Here is a 19476-nt window from a genome sequence, read left to right on the forward strand (position 1 = left end):
TTTGAAGGCGAGGTTAGGAACTTTCAGATGGACTCTTTCTATCGGAAAATGACTGTTTCACAAAACTGAATTTACGATTACATGATTTTATTTCACATGCCTCTGAAGAAGGTCCGGTTTGGATCGAAAGCTAAGGCCATCTACCCTATTCAATATTTTTATTTCACCTTATATGAATTGATGCTTGCGGCTATTGACCAGAGAAACAGAACCGATACAAAACATATGAACGAGTCTGTTAATCACCCCCTACATTCTATTAATACGAACAGATTTACAATCTTATATTTATTTATTTACAGTCGTATAAGAGCCGTTATCATAATATAGGGAAATCTTTCCCCGGAGATTCTTTTCCCCATGGGAAATCAACGTGGGCTGAAACAGGAGGATTCAGGGAGGCATTTTTATTTTTTTATGCAAAAGTCGCCAGACACACAAGGCATGAAGGCCACTTCAAGGTTTGGGCTACAGTTATTTTTTTTTCCAGAGGCCGTTGCCACCAACCCCTAGAGCTAAAACGGGGTTTACCCTTTTACAGTCCATACTTAGGTATCATCAATATAGAGAGGAAAGCACTACCTCCCCAATTTTACAGAGCAAGTGTCACAACCGGGATTCGAACCCACACTCTGCTGATCAATTCCGGAAGGGTGGGGTTATAATCTCCTCTACATGTCACACCTGTGTCAACTAGGAAGTTTATTCAAAAGAGGGCAGACGAAACTTCTACAGAGTTCGCCATTTGGGTGGGTGTGTGTGGGGGGGGGGATTAAGTAGAATAATATTTATATTTATTTATTCGGGCAATCACATTTACAAGCACATGTACATACATTAAGCATATTTAAGAAAACAAAGTAAAACAACAGTGGGGTGCCCAGGAGAGCATAAAAGTTAAAAAAATAACTATCGCCAAAAGGCGTATGTCTCCTAAATCCCCAAAAATCTCCAGCCACACCGAATCGCCTATGCCTATTATTTCGGGACTAATAATCAGAGTTTTAAGCACTGATCCCCACACTCGAGCGAGGGTAGAGGTTGCGTGAATGAACAAGCCTTTGGAGCGCTATACGGTTGCCCAGGTTGTATACCCAGGGAGCTGAGAAAGATAAGGTGAATGTTGTTGGCCCAATTACCAGGGCACCAGTAAAAAGCGCGTTGAGACGGTTACGTAGAAAATGCGCTGTGTGTATAAGAACTTGCTGTTATTATTATTATTAATAATCGCAGAACTCCCTTTATCTCTGGATTCTTAAACCTCATGTACCGCATTGGTGTACGAATCATCAAGGCTACCACCGGAACCACGCTGTCTAAGTGACGTCAGCTGGACATCAGATTGCGATTTGAAATTGGTACTCTTGGTGGCGCTCTGCCCCTCCTCATCCGGTATCCTCGGACAGAACACCTTCCTGTTACGGATTGGTAGCATATTCATGATGGTGACGCGCATTTGCTGTCGGCAGCAGAACATCAAGAAAATTAAGAGACCCTGGAGCGAGTTGAAAACCGAGAAGAGAACCTGGAAGACGAAATTTGAGGACTCGAAGATGGAGAGAAGACCGAAGACCCAGGTGAGACCGAGCAGCACGGAGATGGCCACCGAGTTCTGGATGCGTTTGACGGCCTTACCTTTCTGGTTTTTCGCCAAGGTCGATTTTATACGTTGTCGAAAATACAGGCTCCAGAGAACCAGTATGAAGATGATTGTGTTGTAGAGCAAAACGAGAGCCAACACAACGATCTCAGCATACAGAAATGCCCAACCTCCAGGCCTCAAGAAGCAGCTTAAGAGAAACAAAAACAGGTGGAATGCTAAGGTTTGTAACTTGGCCAAACTAACTAAATATTTGTAAATGCAAGTTGAAACGATAGCGTCTCCAATCCTTAAATGTGAGTAACCAATGGGCCCAATGTCATGAGTCGCTTAAGCAGAAAATAGTGCTTAAAAAATTTTTTGCTGAGCAGAAATAAGCAGGATACCAGCCATAACTTGTGCAAGGTAGTTTGCATGACTTCGCATGACCACCAACAAATTTGTGTAAGTTTAGGTTGAATCGGTTATTGGACTCACGAGAAAAACCTATTATGGTTTCACTGTTTTAAATTATTGGGGTTTTTAACTATAGAAACTTTTTGTTACGAGTAAATAAATAGAGCATTTCAAGCAAAACTATTTCAGCGTAATGCTCTCTGTGTGAGAGTGTAAAATCTCTATGTGCTACGTGCACATGTTTGCAATCACAACTTACCAGCATGACTGAGGAAACCAAAGGATTTAGTCGGTAAACCTGTGAATGGATCCTATGACAATAACGGTCATCAAATCAATTTGTCAGTTGTCTATAAGGGTCACACTAGAAGCCGACAACTGACGACGCTTGAAGACAGCTGCCGACAACAAGTTTTAAAATGCACCTAAAACAACATTTGAACATAAGTAAACTGGTTAAATGTATGTACAAGAGTCATATTAGTTATCTACATCACCTGCGTTGTTTTAGAATGCATTTAAAATGTGTTGTCTGCAGCTGTCATCAGTTGTCTGCTTTTATTGCGACCGGTATGTAAAGGGTGTGCGACTTACAACTGTTGGTTTTCATATTGCGTGTAATCCACCGCTAGGATGATTGCTACAATCAAAAGAGGCATTCCTGTTTAAAACAAAATATATATATCATAAACATAGTGTGACTTATAGAAATACAAAGATGACTATATAGCTTCCCAGGAGTCGACAGAGAGTTAGGTAAAGGACTAGTCATGTAGCATCAGAAGATATTAAAAACGTATGGCTAGACCTAAATTAGGACGAGTAACTCGTCCTAACTCGAGATAAGACTAGTCTTTTAAACTCTTTGTGAAATCCACCTATGGTTTGTTATTACCCAACAACACAATTATTGCAAAAACATCACTGCAAAAAACTGGGTGTTACAATTAACACTATGGGTAATGTCACATAATATTGATACCATAAAGAATCGCCAATTGACATTATGACGTAAAAAATAACACTTATTTCTGCCAAAATAAGTACATTATATTTTTTATACCATATAATGTTAATTTCGATTCTCTCTTCGGTGTGTGGAAATATCCATGGTGTATATTTAAACACCTCAATTTTTGCAGTGTATGGTAATATTAGGTACAAAGTTACAGTTTCGTGAAATTGGAAAACAATGCTGAAGGGTATAAATAAAACACAATGGGAAATATAGCGGATTTCTTTATGAAGTAATTTCTTGATGAAATAGTTTCCTTCATTATACGGATTCTATGGATTGAAACACGATTGCAGGTATGATGTAAGGGCTATGTAAAGTCGAAAATCAAAGCAAATGTGAAACTCAGTTATAACTAAGGTTATACATATTAATTATATGGTTAATTTCCTTTAGGGTGTACATTCCCAACGATGGAAGCTGCAAACAATTTCATTAAGCCCAATTTCATAAAGCCTGTAAGCACAAAGATTCGCTGAGCACAGAAGAGTTTTGCATAGAAAAATCAGGTTACCAGCCAAAATTACATTTAGTTTGCACTGAGTGTGGCTAGTACCCGACTCAAGTTTTGCTTAGCAAAGAAATTTGGCTAGGAGTGTTTTCTGCTTCACAGATTCATGAAATTGTTGGCACCGGGCCCAATTTCATAGCGCTGCTTAACGGAAAGCAAATTTTTGTGCTTACTGTAGCAGAACAAAATTGCTAAGGTGCAAGCGTGTTTCACAGGTTATCAGAAAAATGAGGCGGTCATATTGCTTGTTGGCATGGATTTGCAAGATGACGTCAGGTATTTTCGTGAAGTAAGCTTAGCACGCGTAGCATGCGTGATAGCACGCGTGATGAAATGGAAATCGCATAGTAAGCAAAACATCGGCCGCTAAGCAGCTCTATATGAATTTAGGGCCTGGGGTCGATTTCACAAAGAGTCCTAACTTAGGACTAGTCCTAGGAGATATACAAATTGCATGGATAGTCCTAAATTAGGACGAGCAACTGGTCCTAACTCGAGATAAGACTAGGCCTAACTCTTTGTGAAATCCACCCCTGGTCTTTTTCGCCACATTGGCTGCCCATACATCCCTGCATTAATAACCTACCCCAAGCCAGCAAGGAAGCCTTCACAAGGAAATGCCTGAGTCCAAGGTTCATGACTTTGACTAGGAACATGTACAAGTTGGTCGCCTCAACAGCCATCCAGGCCAGCGAGGCAAGGGTGAAATAGTGAATCAACACGGCGACCAGGATGCAGCCAGCCCTGGTGGCTGTTTGCTCGATGCCGATCAAGAAAATCGTGTATAGACACAGTAGAGACAATGAGAGACAGATGAGGATACGGCCTGGTAACTTCCCCCGGAGAGACCTGGGGGAGTATAAATTCATTCATTCATTCATTCATTTCATTTCATTCATTCAGTAACATGTTTTTCAATGATGTCATTCAATATAATAATGCACCTTTTCTAAATTACAATAGCAATAATTTTAGTATGAAGTATGTACATAATGATTCATGCTTTTGTTCTCTAACCTATGGACAGACAAACATTTAGTAAGACTAGAGTTCTACCAGCAATCAATAAGTTCTTCATTCATGATGTGGCAACGGGGCGTCTTTGAGCAAACCTAACATTTAGGCGGTTGATAAATGATGAAATCTCACCGGATTTATTCTATAACACCCAAGCAGATCATTGCCATTTGATTGGAGGATGATCCATTCAACTCGGCTTCGCCTCGTTGAATAGAACATTCCATCTTTCAACTCATGAACATATTCGAACCATTGCACTCATAAACATTCATTATCATTGTATAATATATCTGTTAGATTCGCACCGGGGATAAAGGATATTAAAGTTGGTTTTACCCTGACATCGATGTATGTTAGCTCTGTATATGCCTAAAAATCACGCAGGCATCTTGGGTATTGCAAACTAAGGTCGTGTATGGGTTCGGGTCCAAACCGAGTGATTGTGATTGTTTTCACAGAGGTCGAAAAAAAGTACCAAGTATGTGTGCGTTCGATTAGCTTCCCTGGGTCGACCCACGGTGCTCACTCGGGTGATCAGAGCCCCTGACAAGAGCTAATCGAACGATCACACTCGCCCTCTCGTGGTGACGCCATGCACCTCGGGTCAGCCCCAAGTGACCCACTCCACAAACAGGGCACTGGGGGATGACCCGGGTGAGCCCTTGGAATGACGTCAAAGCTATTAAAACGTACCGGGGCAGACCGGGTCGACTGAGGGAACGAAGCTAAAGAACGCACCCAGAGTATGCAGTGGTATAATACACTAAGGGTAAAACCAAAATTGGTATCCTCATCATGGTCATCTTTATCATTTCTGTCTTTGTTCTACCTGTCTGTCCATACGTTCTTGTTCCTGTCATAAGAACTAAGACACATCTGTTTTCAGGAAGCTTACTAGTCTTGATGCAAGACATTTTTGTTTCCCCCTACAGCGCCCGCTGTCGTTCGATAGTAATGTACGCGGCGGAGTGGAGTGGGGGACCGCGATAGTTGAGTGATAATGAACAACAACGTCTTGCACCAAGACTAGATGTCTACCAGCAATAGAGTTCTTCTATTCGTCCCTATAGGCACCTTTGAGCAAATCTAAAATTTAGGCGGTTTATAAATGTTGATTGATTGATTGATAAATGATGAAATCTCACCTGATGGCCAAGTATACGACGAGTGTAAGAAGCAGTGCAATGATGGACACTCCACAACCTATCTTGTTTATGATATCCAAGGCAACGCTACTCTGCTTCTGGCCATGAATATCCTTCAAAAACAAAAAGATGTCTCAAGATGTCAATTTTCTTTCTTTAAACCACACGATAGAAAAAAAGGTCATTCATGAATATTAAAATGTTAATTTTGCGGTCCATTCATACGAGAAACAAAATTGGGCGTATAAGAAATGCCGTATCGTTGATGTACAATACTCCAACGTATTCTTACTTGCGTAGTTCGGTTCCTTCACATATACTTTAAAGCTTAGTTTGTTGCTATACAAATTATATCATGCTGTTGGGAAAGTTGCGAAACAATTAGTCTTTAGAAATATGAAAGTAAAATCATTTTAATGAGTTAAAAAAGAGAACCATGGAGCGAAGTAGACTTGACCTCCATTTTGGGTCTCAAGTAAACATATTAATTTTGCCCATATGTGACGTTCATGTTATCATTAAAAATGTAATGGTCGCACATATTTGGGCGTAATTGGCAAATGGGATTTCAACAAAAAATAAAGCATCCGGGTCCCAAGTTTTAATGTGGTGTGTTCAGAAATAAAATTGGATTGATAATTTTGTTATGGGCCTTTTTCATTTGGAAGAATTTCGTAGGCCTATAATGTAAACAAAAGATATTGTTTCAAATGAAAACATATAGTCTTCGTTCGAGTTGTTTTTCTTTCTTTCTCGTTTATGAAGACTCGCGAGACTTGCACATCCTATTGCACAGCAACACAACCCGAGAGATGTGTGACCTTTTCTTGAAGGCGGAATGCGGGGTTCTCACCACGAGTACAGCAAAGCTAGTTAAGTGATTGCATTTACACTCTGCCCTCCTGCTGGAGAGAGAGACTAGCTGACAGCCCTCTTTCGACCAATCACCAATGCCGTTGTTTAGTTTGAAATCCCAGAAAACGCAATGAATGTTGGTGACGTCAGCAACTCCATTGATTGACTCACGGCTTGTCCGCGCCACGTCACTTTGGCGTACCTTTAAAATAAAGCAACCAAATTATTACAAATAACGTTATGTCGATCAAACCGTAAACATTTTACGAGTCGTTTGGATTTTCACTTGATGTATGTTTTTCTAAAAAATATATTAAAACTGCATTCTGCAATACATCCACCTAATAATAGCTATAGCGTTATTTATTTGTTTTAGCAACTTACAGTGTTTTGTGTTTTAAAATAATTCAATTAATAAAATATTGCTGCACAAAACAATGAAAAACCAGCAACATCGGCAGGAACATTATAACAAAGCTTATACACAGAGACGCATCAAAATACACAACGACATGTCACCTATAACGTCACATGGTTACAAAAGAGCCACGAGCCTGGACCTCCTGCAGGCACGATTTGTACACCGCCTAACGGAAAAATAATCATCTCTATTCATTTCTTTTGAGATTGCATTGTCTTAAAGGCAGTGGACACTATTGGTAATTGTCAAAGACTAGCCTTCACAGTTGGTGTATCTCAACATATGCATAAAATAACAAATCTGTACAAATTTGAGCTCAATCGGTCATCGAACTTGCGAGATAATAATGAAAGAAAAAATACCCTTGTCACACGAACTTGTGTGCGTTTAATAAATAGTTGATTTCGAGACCTCAAATTCTAAACTTGAGGTCTCGAAATAAAATTCGTGGACAATAATCCTTTCTCGAAAACTACCTCACTTCAGAGGGAGCCGTTTCTCACAATGTTTTATACCATCAACCTCTCTCCATTACTCGTCACCAAGAAAGTTTTTACGCTATTAATTATTTTGAGTAATTAACAATAGTGCCCACTGCCTTTAAAAAATTGCCTCGTGTGTCATGGCCTTGTATGGCACGAAATAGACACAACTAGTGAAACTCACCTGCGACAGTAACAGAAATGACGTCACAACCGACGCGTTGGGCGGCAGGTTTTCGACAGTGGCCCCGTTAATTGAAGCCGAGACAATCCTGCTACCCACAGTGGGTGTAGAAGACGACGAACTACGGCCAGAGCCGAACAGCTTAGCGTTCTGATAGACAGTAAAACTGATTGGCACTTTGCCTATGAATTCAAAAATAGGTAACTGTTGTTTGTTGAAACATTACAGAGAATTTGTGAGATAAATACAATAAGAAATCTTATCTCACTTCAATATAATGTTTGTGTTATTCTTCACGGTGAAAAACATTCCTCTTAACCCCCCCCCCCCCCCCCCCCCCCCCCCAATATAGTGCAATTTAATGTCTGGATATACAAGTGCCGAGAAAAGATGTTGGAACTTCTTTCCTCACTTCTTAGACACACACCTGTAATGTTAACCAAGCTCAAAATATCTCCCGGTAGACTGATAGACGTGTCTATTGTCTTCCCGTCTCCCCCAGTCTCCTCACACTTGGTGCAGACGTTGACGTCATCTTCCTCGAGGTTATCATTCCCGTCTTCGTTTTGCCTCGTCGAGAATACGATCCCTCTGAAGTTCTCCGTGAGTGGGACATTGAGCGCCTTGACGGCAAGGCTACTAGCCACTGCACTAAAGTTGATGCCATTGGATACGACTAAGGATACCTGTTTCTCCACTGCCTTTACGATACGGGAGGTCGAGTTGTCACTTTGCAGGAGGGAGTCTTCAGACACTTGTAGAACATTATTCACAACATTAATGACATCTGTAGTAACCTAAAGCAGATAATATAAAACCAATGGAAATTTAAAGTAGTTACTGACACACCATTGGTCGTCGAAGTTGCGAGATAATATGAAAGAAAAACACCATTGTCACACGAAGTTGTGTGATTTCAGATGCTAGATTTCGAGACCTCAAAATCTAATTCTGAGGTCTCGAAATCAAGTTCGCGGAAAACTACTTCTTTCTCGAAAACTACGTCACTTCAGAGGGAGCCGTTTCTCACAATGTTTTTTATAACACCCCTTACAAATATTCTGCCTTTTCATTGGTTTAGAGTGCGTCACAAGATATGTCTTAGTTTTACTACGGCGGCCGTGTGATAGTGCATCGTTTGCCGTGTGATAGTCCGACGACTATCACACGGCGTGCAGTACCTACGTCTTTTTGTAATTACCCACCTCGAACCCAATTAGTTGTGCATCTGTGTATCTGAAACGCGCGTACAAACGTTATGTGTACGAAGATGATAAATAGTCTCTTGATGGGGTGTTATAAAACAAATATTGACTGCTTTATCTCGTGCTATGGTTAAAACTACGACTCCCTCGGTGATCCCCGAACCGTTCCATTGCGCCTCGGGAAAAAATATAACGGTCCGGGGATCACCTCGGGAGTCGTAGTTTTAACCATAGCACTCAAAGCAGTCAATATTTGTATACTACCAACAGGTTTTGTGCTAATAATTATTTTGAGTATAATCGCCAACTGCCTATCGCTGGTCCTCGTGCGAACTTGGCTATTGTATCGTTTTAAAAACCCTTGTCTTATAACCCGAACCTGTGGCGATGGGCTTCCGATGCTGATAATGTTGTCCAGGACGGTAGCCGTGGAGGAAATACCTTCACTGTCGATAGAGGATGTTTTATTCGTCAATGCCATCAAAGCCAAGGACACTTCGGCCACGTTGTCTTCTGTCACTTGTTGCTAACCACAAACAAAGGTGATATGGAAATAGAAATAGAAAAGATAATGGTGTTCATTTTGGTGATGGCTTAGTGGGGAAAGTATGAACGGGGTTGTTAAACAATTTCCCTGGGGGGGGGGGGGTTGGCAGACTCGGATTAGCATCGTGCTACTTTGCCCCGTTTCAAAAGCACAAACACTGTGAAAGCCCTTCACGATGTTCAACATTTCTTTGACTGTAGATTACAGGAGGCAATTGTACAACACAACACAAAGTCAATGAAAAACATGATTTTCAAGAAACGTTAATTCAAACGAATTCTTCAGCGTGCTTACTTCTGATAAATTATCCAGGTAGTCGTTGACACTTGGCTTTTCGTAGCATTCAACAAAAACAGGATCGCTCCAGAATGCGCCAGTTTCGGCGCTTCCATTGCATTCGCGTGAAGCACGGGAAGTCATTGTACCTTCAGATGAAGAAAAGAAATTAGGTGGGTCAAAACAAAGTGCGCCACCTAGTGTTTGCAAACAAGAGATTATTTTAAATGGGGGGCAGTTTTCATTATTTCATTATTCCATTCAACACTCACATTTCACGCAGCAATCTATATTTCGTGCTTACAACAGGCATTTCAAAGTCTTTGTTTGTATTGTGTCATTGGTACTCATTTTCTTTTGTTTTTATATTGATTTTTACTATTGCAAATTTCGTGTGTGTACATCATCTAAATTGCGCATGTATTCCATTTCCTTGTAAAGACACATAGTGGCGCACTGTATTGAGAAGGTGTCGTGGAAAAATAGGGTCCAGTCCAATTCAAATTTTCTGCCCGACAATAAAAAAAGAAGGGAAATCTTATTATGTTACTTTAAGGCACTAGACACGTTACGAGCAATGTAGAGCTGCTGGTAGTATAAAACATAGTGAGAAACGGCTCCCTCTGAAGTAACGTAGTTTTTGAGAAAGAGGTTTCTACCCAACTATTTGAATCTGATAAAAGACTAAAGGCCGGAAGTGTTCTTTTGGAATCTGAAAGTTATCACATCATTTCAGCAATAAGGGTAAATGTTTTCTTTCACAATCCTCTTACAATATCGGTGATCAATAATTGAGTAAAAAATTAACACATTTGTTATTTAATGCATATGTTTGGATACACACCCATTGAGTGACAATTACCTAACGTGGCCAGTGCCTTTAGTGAGAAAGTATATACTTACTTGGATCATCGGTCACTGCACATTCCTCCACCGAGTTTTGAGATGACCATGGCTGTGTTGCTTCGAATGTGACAAACCCACCATTCATTAATATATATATATCATCAGGACACCAGGCTGAGAAGTAATGTTAAAAGTTATGCCTTTAATTTTTCAGCAGTTGAGAAGTAATTTACGGTCAGTCAATCTTAGGTGATAATAACGTCGAAGTATTATACAGCGCACGTATCTACCAACAAGGAGTTGAAGGCGCTCAGAATGTACCTTTTTTACAAAAAAAAGATAGAACTCTAAACCCCGATTATGTAGCACCTTATAAGAATATTTACAAGGTGCTATACGGCGCAAGCATTAGCCACAGCCAGGAACACCGGGCGAACCCATTCTCTTTTCGACAAGTGCACTGGGTTCTTTTACGTGCGTTTCACAACACACGGGGCCAACGGCTTTACGTCCCATCCGAAGGACAAAGCAATGGTTAAGTCAGTTAATAAGGACAGAGATGAAGGGAAAAAAACGGTTACTGCATGTGTTCAACGACGCAGTGAAGTGCCCAGACGTCCTATATATGTTTTATCAATTTATGACTCCTGTATTGCATCAGTAAATACGTTGGCTAAACAAAGTATGACACATGACGCATGTTTCACCAATCAAAATATAAATAATATGTTCTTACATAGACTTGAGAAATTATTAAATGACAGGTATCTATATAAAATGTACGTCGTTTGTACCCTTACGTCCATGAAATACTATGGAAAAAGATTGCATGTTGAAAAGAAACAAAATGTGACACCCATCGATGAGTATAATTGGCTTCAACTTAAACTTATTGAATAGACCCTATCCTAGAAAGGGTTAAAAACTATTCTTATTTTTGTTTAAACATTGACTGTTCCGAATGTAAACGTTTCTTACGTACCAGTTACGGATACATCAAATTCGCATGAGTCATTACACGAACAAATGGATTCTCCCAAAGCTGTGCATCGAACTGTATTTTGACCAATCGGGAATCGGCTGCCGGATTGTGGATAACATTGAAACTCTACTGTGCAGCTGGGGTTACCACCAGCAGCGATGGGATCCGCCCATGTGACGATGGTGTGGTTTCGCCCATCGTAGATATCACGACGGCTTTCCGTTGGCGGGCCCGAACACCATCCCAAATAATCTGAAACATAGTTCAAGAAGAAAGGAAGCGGTCATCTATCCGCCTTTGTTAAAAACTTAAGAACTAAGTTCCTTTCATAAAATTAGGTGTATCTAAGTTATTGGCCTTGTCTCACACTACTCGTATGCTCTATTCGTGTCCATATGTGACTGTACCTTGTTGTACTAAATGTTTGTTTGTCCATAGGTTAGAGAACAAAAGCATCTCGCTTGACATTATACATTAAAGGCAGTGGTCACTATTGATAATTGTCAAAGACTAGCCTTCACAGTTGGTATATCTCAACAGTATGCATAAAATAACAAACCTGTGAAAATTTGAGCCCAATCGGTCATCAAACTTGCGAGATAATAATGAAAGAAAAAACACCCTTGTCACACGAAGTTGTCTGCGTTTAGATGGTTGATTTCGAGACCTCAAGTTCTAAATCTGAGGTCTTGAAATCAAATTCGTGGAAAATTACTTCTTACTCGAAAACTATGGCACTTCAGAGGGAGCAGTTTCTCACAATGTTTTATACCGTCAACCTCTTTCCAATACCTCGTCACCAAGAAAGGTTTTATGCTAATAAATATTTTGAGTAATTACCAATAGTGTCCACTGCCTTTAAATACTGTCATTAAATTGCTGCTTATTATTGATCATTGTGTGCCTAATTATATCATACTTCTTCTGTTTGATTATTGTTATATCCATATCTTTGGAATTAAAAATGCAAACTTTTACCAAATGAATTGTACAATACTTAAGTTGCAACTTTTTGTAATAATAGAATTTAACAATATTTGATTTCGTAGAAAAATGCAGTCTTCGTTGCAGTTAATATCTTGTTTTTGGAAAGAAACTTGCCAGACGATAAACAACTCCGACCAAAGATTGGTTTAAAGGCACTGGACACACCAATATTTCTCACTTGGTGTATTCAAACATATGCATAAAATGCCAAATCTGTGAAAACTTGGGCTCATCAATGATGCAAGAGAGTAATGAATTAACACTTGGTGTACATATAGTGTGCTTTCATCAGATGCCCAATAAAATGCTAAAGTATTTTAGTATTGAGTGAGAAGTTACACTCACTCAAAAACTGCGTTACTTCAGAGGGAGCCGTTTCTCACAATGTTTTACACTATCACCAGCTCTCCATTGCTTGTTACTAAGTAAGTTATTATGCTAATCATTATTTTGAGTAATAACAAATAGTGTTTATAGTGCCTTCAAAAACGAAACCATGACGATGTGGAAGGCTGCACTTTGGACAGGGGGCAACCTACATAGGAGTCGGCAGGTAACCCGATCCAAATCATGAACACAAGCTGGGTTTTCAGTTTTTCAGATATTGTTAGCGATACACATCTAAATAAGTAATCTAGTTCCCGATTGGGGCAAAACAAAAAAGTAAATGGTTACCGTATTCACATCTCTGTCCGATTATCCCAACAGGGCAATCACATGTACCGTCAGTACAATTACCATTGTTAAAACAATATGCACCTGTAGAGCATTGATCAAAAGCACCTGAAAATAAAATAAAAGACAATGTTTTTGTTCCCTCTCAGTAACAAATAATATACGCATCCATTGACGAACTATGCCTGTTCGTGCGGCCACAACCATTCCTAATTACTATAAACTCTTAGATGACCATACACTCTTGAATAATTATAATTTTAATAAGCTAGCATGTGGCTTTAGATGTGTCTGAGCTGTATATGAATAAGCATGTAACCTGTGAACAACACTTTAAGGATTACATAACTAATGGTGCGCAGAAAAAAGTAAACTAAATTTCTTTACAAAAGCAATCGACCCTTCAGCAGAGTTTTTTTTTTTTTTTTTAATCTTCAGACATACACAATAGTTACAAGTTGTACAGGGGCTGTCAAGGTTGAAACAAAAGTATAAAAACTGTCATCAAAAGATGTGTAAAACCAGACCCCTTTCTCATTGACTAAATACTTTTACAATAACTGTTATGGGATGGCAACATACTCTTGGTGTATGCATTACTAAGGGAAAACGTTTTAAAGGAACATTGCAGAATAAGGTAAGGCAACAAAAAAATAGTTTGTGCATAAAGCGGTTTACATAAAGTGCACTACCAGCACCTGTTTTGTGACAAAATCCAATGCCCCTTATTTTTGACCGCGCGAGGGCGCTATAAATAGTATTTTGATCACTTCCGGGGGTACACGCGATTCGCCCTGCACAAATTAATAGGCGTTCTGTCACTTTTGTTACGCCGTAGTTTCAATTTGCTTTAGAGGTGGATTATAGCGGCTCCTTTAAAAGTCTTATTGTCTGTGATGGATTAGATGTCTGTGGTTATAATGTGTTCCAATCTTTAAAAACTGTTTTGGGTATGAACGAATATACCCCCCGGAAGTGATTGAGAGCGCCCTCACGCGGTCAAAAATATGGCCCATTCTGTAAGCATGTTATTTAAATTTCAATACATGCATCTGTTACTGCTGACAAACGATTTTGTCTATCTCACGTAACCTTTTGACAATACCCACTGGCATTGTCAAAAGGACACGGGAGATATAATGGGTTCGTTCATTTAGCTTCCCTGGGTCGACCCCGGTGTGTGGCGGGTTTTTTCCAGAACGAACGTGGGTAACTATCTGCATTCGTTCGTCCTGGAATAAGAAAACGTCACACACCAGGGTCGACCCGGGGAAGCTAATCGAACGCACCCTATGGACAAATTGCGTTGTCAGCAGTAACAGACAGGCGCAGCTGCAATTCCGAAGTGGCTTATTGAATCGCAGTTGGTTCAACATACCGATTGTCGTAATACTCGTCGGTGTTGTGATTGGCTGGTCGGTTGTGCCATGATCGACAGTGGTCTCTTCCGTTGCGGTCATTTCATCAGTGGCCGATATTATAGTTGTTGGCTGGGAATAAGTCGTAGCGCTGTCGCCAGAGGTGTATCCCGCTGTGGTAATATCTGGAGTGGTCATTATTGTTGTTGGGTCGCCAGATGTGGCAATGTCGACAGTGGTATCTTCCATAGTTCTCATGTCATATGTGGTCAGCGTTGTGTTTTGCTTAATAGTTGTGCTTAACGGTTTTGGCTGGTCAGTTGTGAAGCTGTCGCCAGTGGTGTCGGTCACTGTGTTCATTCCATTAGTGGCCAGCATTGTTGCTGGCTCACCAGTTTCTATAATTTTAGTTGTGGCACTTTCGACAGTAGTCTCTTCTGTGGAGGTCATTTCATATGTGGTCACCGTTGTGTTTGGCTGGTCAGTTGTGGTCATTAAAGTTGTTGCCTTTATTGTAGTTGGCTGGTCAGTTGTGGAGATGTCGACAGTAGTCACTTCCGTTTTGGTCACTTCATTAGTGGCCAATACTGTTGTTGGCTGGTCATTTGTTGCACTGTCGACAGTGGTGTCTTCAATTGTGGTAATTTCATGAGTGACCAGCATTGTTGTTGGTTCGTCAGTTATTAGAATCGAAGTTATTGCCTTGTCGACTGTACTCTCTTCACTCGTGGCCAGCATTGTCGTGTCAGTTGTGGCTCCGGTTGTAGCGTGATCGACAGTAGTCCCAACCACTGTGGCCAATGTTGTTACTGGCAGGTCCGTTGTAGTGCGTCCAGTAGCAGTCTCTTTGGTCATTTCGTAAGTGACCAGCGTTGTGTTTGGCGTGTCGGTTGTGACCACTTCAGTTGTGGCGTTGTCGACATCGATCTCTTCTATTGTGGAGGTTTCATATGTGGCCGGCGGTTCAGATGTCGAGTTCACTTCACTCGTACCATAAGTAATGGTTGACTTCGGCGTTGTGAAACGTTCAGTGACCGGAGTAGAGGTTGGCTGGCCAGTGGTGGTTCCCATAGTTTCGTTAGTGTTATTCATTCCATCAGGGGTGTATCTGAATGTGGAGTTCTCATAATTTGTCTCATTCAAAGTGGAGGTTGTCTGACCTGTGAAAATAATCGGAGATAACAAACAGACAACAAAAACAGAAACTGTCACAAACAGACAGACAAACGCGTATCATTATTGTCAGAGAAAAATTTGCAAGTAAAGAACGAATGTGGGATATTGGAATGTGTAATTTTGTAACTGGAAATCATTCAAGCAACTAGTTTTATATAAAATGTTGTGCACTTGCGGGGGAAAAAAGTATGGCCTACGTCACAACAGGACAAGCAGAGCCTAATTTCAAAAACCTTATTAACCAAAACATATTGCTTAAATTTGCCAAGCAATGCTTAGCAACAATATTGAGAAAGTTACACGGAGTGTGTGACATGGTAGTATATCTTTTTGGCAACCTTAGAAAATATACGATGGTAATCCTCTGATCATCAGAGTGTGGGTTTGAATCCCGAGCCATTCATGACACTTGTGTCCTTAAGCAAAACTCTTAACCATTGCTTCGTCCTTCGAATGTGACGTAAAGCCGTTGGTCCCATGTGTTGTGTAACGCATGTAAAAGAACCCACTCAGTGCACTTATCGAAAAGAAGGGGTTCGCCCTGGTGTTCCTGGCTGTGGCTGCTGTATGCGCCGTAGCACCTTGTAAACCTGGGTCTCAGAATTTATCATTGCAATAACCTATCTTTCTGGAAGTTTGTATTTACTCAGCGCCTTGAGTACCTTGTTTGGTAGATACGTGTGCTATATAAGACTTCGATTTTATCCTAATTTTGCGAAAAGCCTTTTTGTGCTTAAAGGAACATTACAGGATTGGTTTTGCTAACAAAAAAGTTACGGGCAGTGTAAGCACTTTATGTAATCCACCACATACATAAACTGACAAACCTGTAGAAGTTTGAGATCGATCGGCAGCATTGGACAGGACCTGACAGTTTCAGTTTGGGGTTCCAGGCCCATCCCGTTGTCTTACATGAACCCTCTAAAATTATTGGGGGGAGTGGCAAGCAGGGTAAGGGGCTAACTGAATGTATCGAACCATTCATTAATTTGTGCATCTTGTTGATCTCACTCGGTGCTCAAGAGGGGAGGGCACGGGGTTCTAAGCGCCCCCTAAAAAAACTAACAACAATGGGAGACTTTCTGGGACGATAGAGGGCAGCAGACTAACCGGGTAAATCCATTGTTCTCAGAATTATGCGCATGTTCAGAACTACGTAAACAATGGAAATTTGCCCGGTATGTCTGCTGCCACCTAGCGTTGGAAAGTCTCCTATTGCGCGCTAGGACATTTCACACAGCACTGGTACCTTGCGACTGGGTTTGTGTGGCACACTATGCATGTTTTGTTTCCTTTTTTGGAGGGGGGACACCAGGCTCAAAAAAGGAAGTACAATGTTTAAGGGCAACTTATAATAAAAAATGGTAAATAAATATCCCGCATATATTTTTGCAACACGCCTAGCATCCTCATTTGATTAAACCCGTTTAGTATTTACTCTGTGATGAAGGACTGTGTTTATTTATTATGGACGTGGGTTGACGGTACTGCGTGCGTAAATGCATTATGAAAATGAAACAAAATGAATTATTTATATTTGTTATCAGTCTTGTTTGCTTTTGCTTTGTTTCAATACCTCATGTGTAACTTTCTCACACAAGATGAACAAAGAAGGTTTTTTTAGGGGAAGTATATCATTGGTAATAATTGTATAAAATGGTGTGTTGTGGCCGAGCGGCTATTAAGAGCGCGTGATTTGTGCTTTGATGTTTCTGATCTTACGGAGTGTGGGTTTGAGTCTTTTTCTCAATTTCATAAAGCCAGTAAGCACAAAAATGTGCTAAACACAGAACAAATATAGCTCAGTAGAAACTGGGTACTAGCCGAAATTCCATAAAGTTTTCTTTGTTGCAACTGGTGCCCAACTCATCTTAGCAAATATATTTGTTCTTTTGTTATTTCCTTTGTCCCTGCACTTAACAGTTTCCATAGACTTCACACAATTTTCCATGGAGCACCCATGTCTTAAGAATTCCCTTATGGTGACCTTTTGTTTTCCCCCGTTTTTGTTTTGTTAATGGTCTCATAAGATACCGAAAATGAGCATACATGATCTAATGATGTCTGGTCGGATCACTTATTGAGTCAACTTGAGACAAAACTTAAATAATCATTTCTTAAAAAATAAACTAACACCTGGCGAAACGGTTTCACTGGTCTTCGGAACGAAGTTTGTCATCGATTCGTTTTAATTGCCGCACAGTGTCGTGCAAAAAATCATTTCAGCTCGACACGGTAAAAGAGCGACGTTTAGCGCCGACCTAAGATAGTGTTGGAATATGTCTTAAAAGCAAAGGTTTATATAGGTTTTCTCGGCCAATTTCGGAAAAAGAGCAGCCAATTTAACCACCAAGCTATTCTATTTCGCGCGAAATCGAATGCTACTGAAAATGGTCATTCGATTTCGTTTCATGATCAGTCAAATGTAATGTTGCGTCATTCGATTTAACATAATAATCATTCAATTTAACAATTCATCAAAGCAGCATTCAAATTCGCAACGCTTCTTGAGACGGGTGTGTCCCGACAAAGAATGACGGTACGCGAAATTGAACAGAGTGATTTTAAGGAATTTTACTCGACTTTAAACGAAATTGAATGGCCGAATTCTGAATTTGAAACGCAGTAACAACTGGAGAGGCAAAACAGCTTTAATTCGAACGCATGAAAATGATATTGACTGCTCATTTGCCGAATTTGACCGAGAAAACCTTTAGAATCGAGGGACATATAGAAATTGAACACTGTATACAAAGCCTTGATATGGATGGCATGGGGTGCCTTGGACGTAAAGCGTTCACCTCTCACCACTGTGGCCATGGCTCGATTCCCGCCTAAGGCTGTGTTAGTCAAGTCTTGATTCAGCAAGTCTTGCTGTAGCAGCTGAAAATACCGAAATTAATATTAACTTGTTCCCTTGGGCCTTACGTTGTGACGTCACCTCGACGGCAGAAAAGGATTTACGTTCAACAACCACACCATAGAGTACCGATTGTTTTGTGGCAAGAAGAGGGCTTTTGAAATTAGAAAAAGTTATTCGAATTTTTTTTTTTTAAATAAAGTGATTCCTCTAATGCGGTAGCAAGCATAGAAAGAAGAAAGAGCTCACCTTGAACGACCACTATGAGTGCCGATAAAACAAGCATGTGTTCCCTTCGAAACTTCGCCATCGTTCACGATGATGTCTAAGCCCGCTTTACCGAGATGCTCTGCCGACAGACCGCGGCTCAATAATAGTCGCGAATCTCGCAAATTGCTGTCTATTTGGCTTCGTCGTTTTCATTGGCTATTATACGGCTTCGGCTCCAGATTCGGCTCAGGCTTGCTTGGCCTCGCTAAGGTTGTTTTGACAATATTGTGCACTCTTTGCGTACGTGCTCAGGGCTGCAGACGAGAGAACGAAGCCTGAAGCCGAATCCAAAGCCGAAGCCATATCGAAAAAGGCCAAAGTCCATTTCCAAAAGGCGGCTCCGATACGCCTTATTGCGCGACTAAAATATTTGATTCATTACTATCACTTTTCACAAGAGGGTTCTGTCATTATGTATTCAATTAAGTTTTTTTCTTCTTCTTTTTTTTCTGTACATTTTCTGCTCCATTCGGGGGAGGAACATTTACTAAAAACACGGGTTTTTGTTTTGTTCTAATATAGGTTTTCTCGGTCAATTTTGGAAAAAGAGCAGCCAATTTAACCACCAAGCTACTCTATTTCGCGCAAAATCGAATACTCAAAAGGGTCATTCGATTTCGTTTTGGGATTAGTCAAATGTAATGTTGCGTCATTCGAATTAACAA

The 19476-nt window shown here is 40.4% G+C and overlaps 1 protein-coding gene across 1 annotated transcript; it reads right to left on the reverse strand.

Moving 5' to 3' along the window:
- Window positions 1–938: 938 nt before the first annotated feature.
- On the reverse strand, window positions 939–18851 carry LOC117305222 (adhesion G-protein coupled receptor G4-like). Its single transcript, XM_033790045.1, has 14 exons — window positions 18791–18851; window positions 14526–15665; window positions 13148–13255; window positions 11486–11737; window positions 10561–10677; window positions 9676–9806; window positions 9214–9360; window positions 8057–8426; window positions 7630–7811; window positions 6541–6744; window positions 5688–5800; window positions 4109–4371; window positions 2591–2657; window positions 939–1790 (listed from the first exon to the last, which is right to left on the reverse strand). Exons 1-14 carry the CDS (start codon window positions 18849–18851, stop codon window positions 1256–1258), a joined length of 3690 nt encoding a protein of 1229 aa, XP_033645936.1. The 3' UTR covers window positions 939–1255.
- Between the last annotated feature and the right edge of the window lie 625 nt (window positions 18852–19476).

The sequence above is a fragment of the Asterias rubens genome, chromosome 2 (genome assembly GCF_902459465.1).
Source record: "Asterias rubens chromosome 2, eAstRub1.3, whole genome shotgun sequence".
In the NCBI taxonomy this organism is placed as follows: domain Eukaryota; kingdom Metazoa; phylum Echinodermata; class Asteroidea; order Forcipulatida; family Asteriidae; genus Asterias; species Asterias rubens.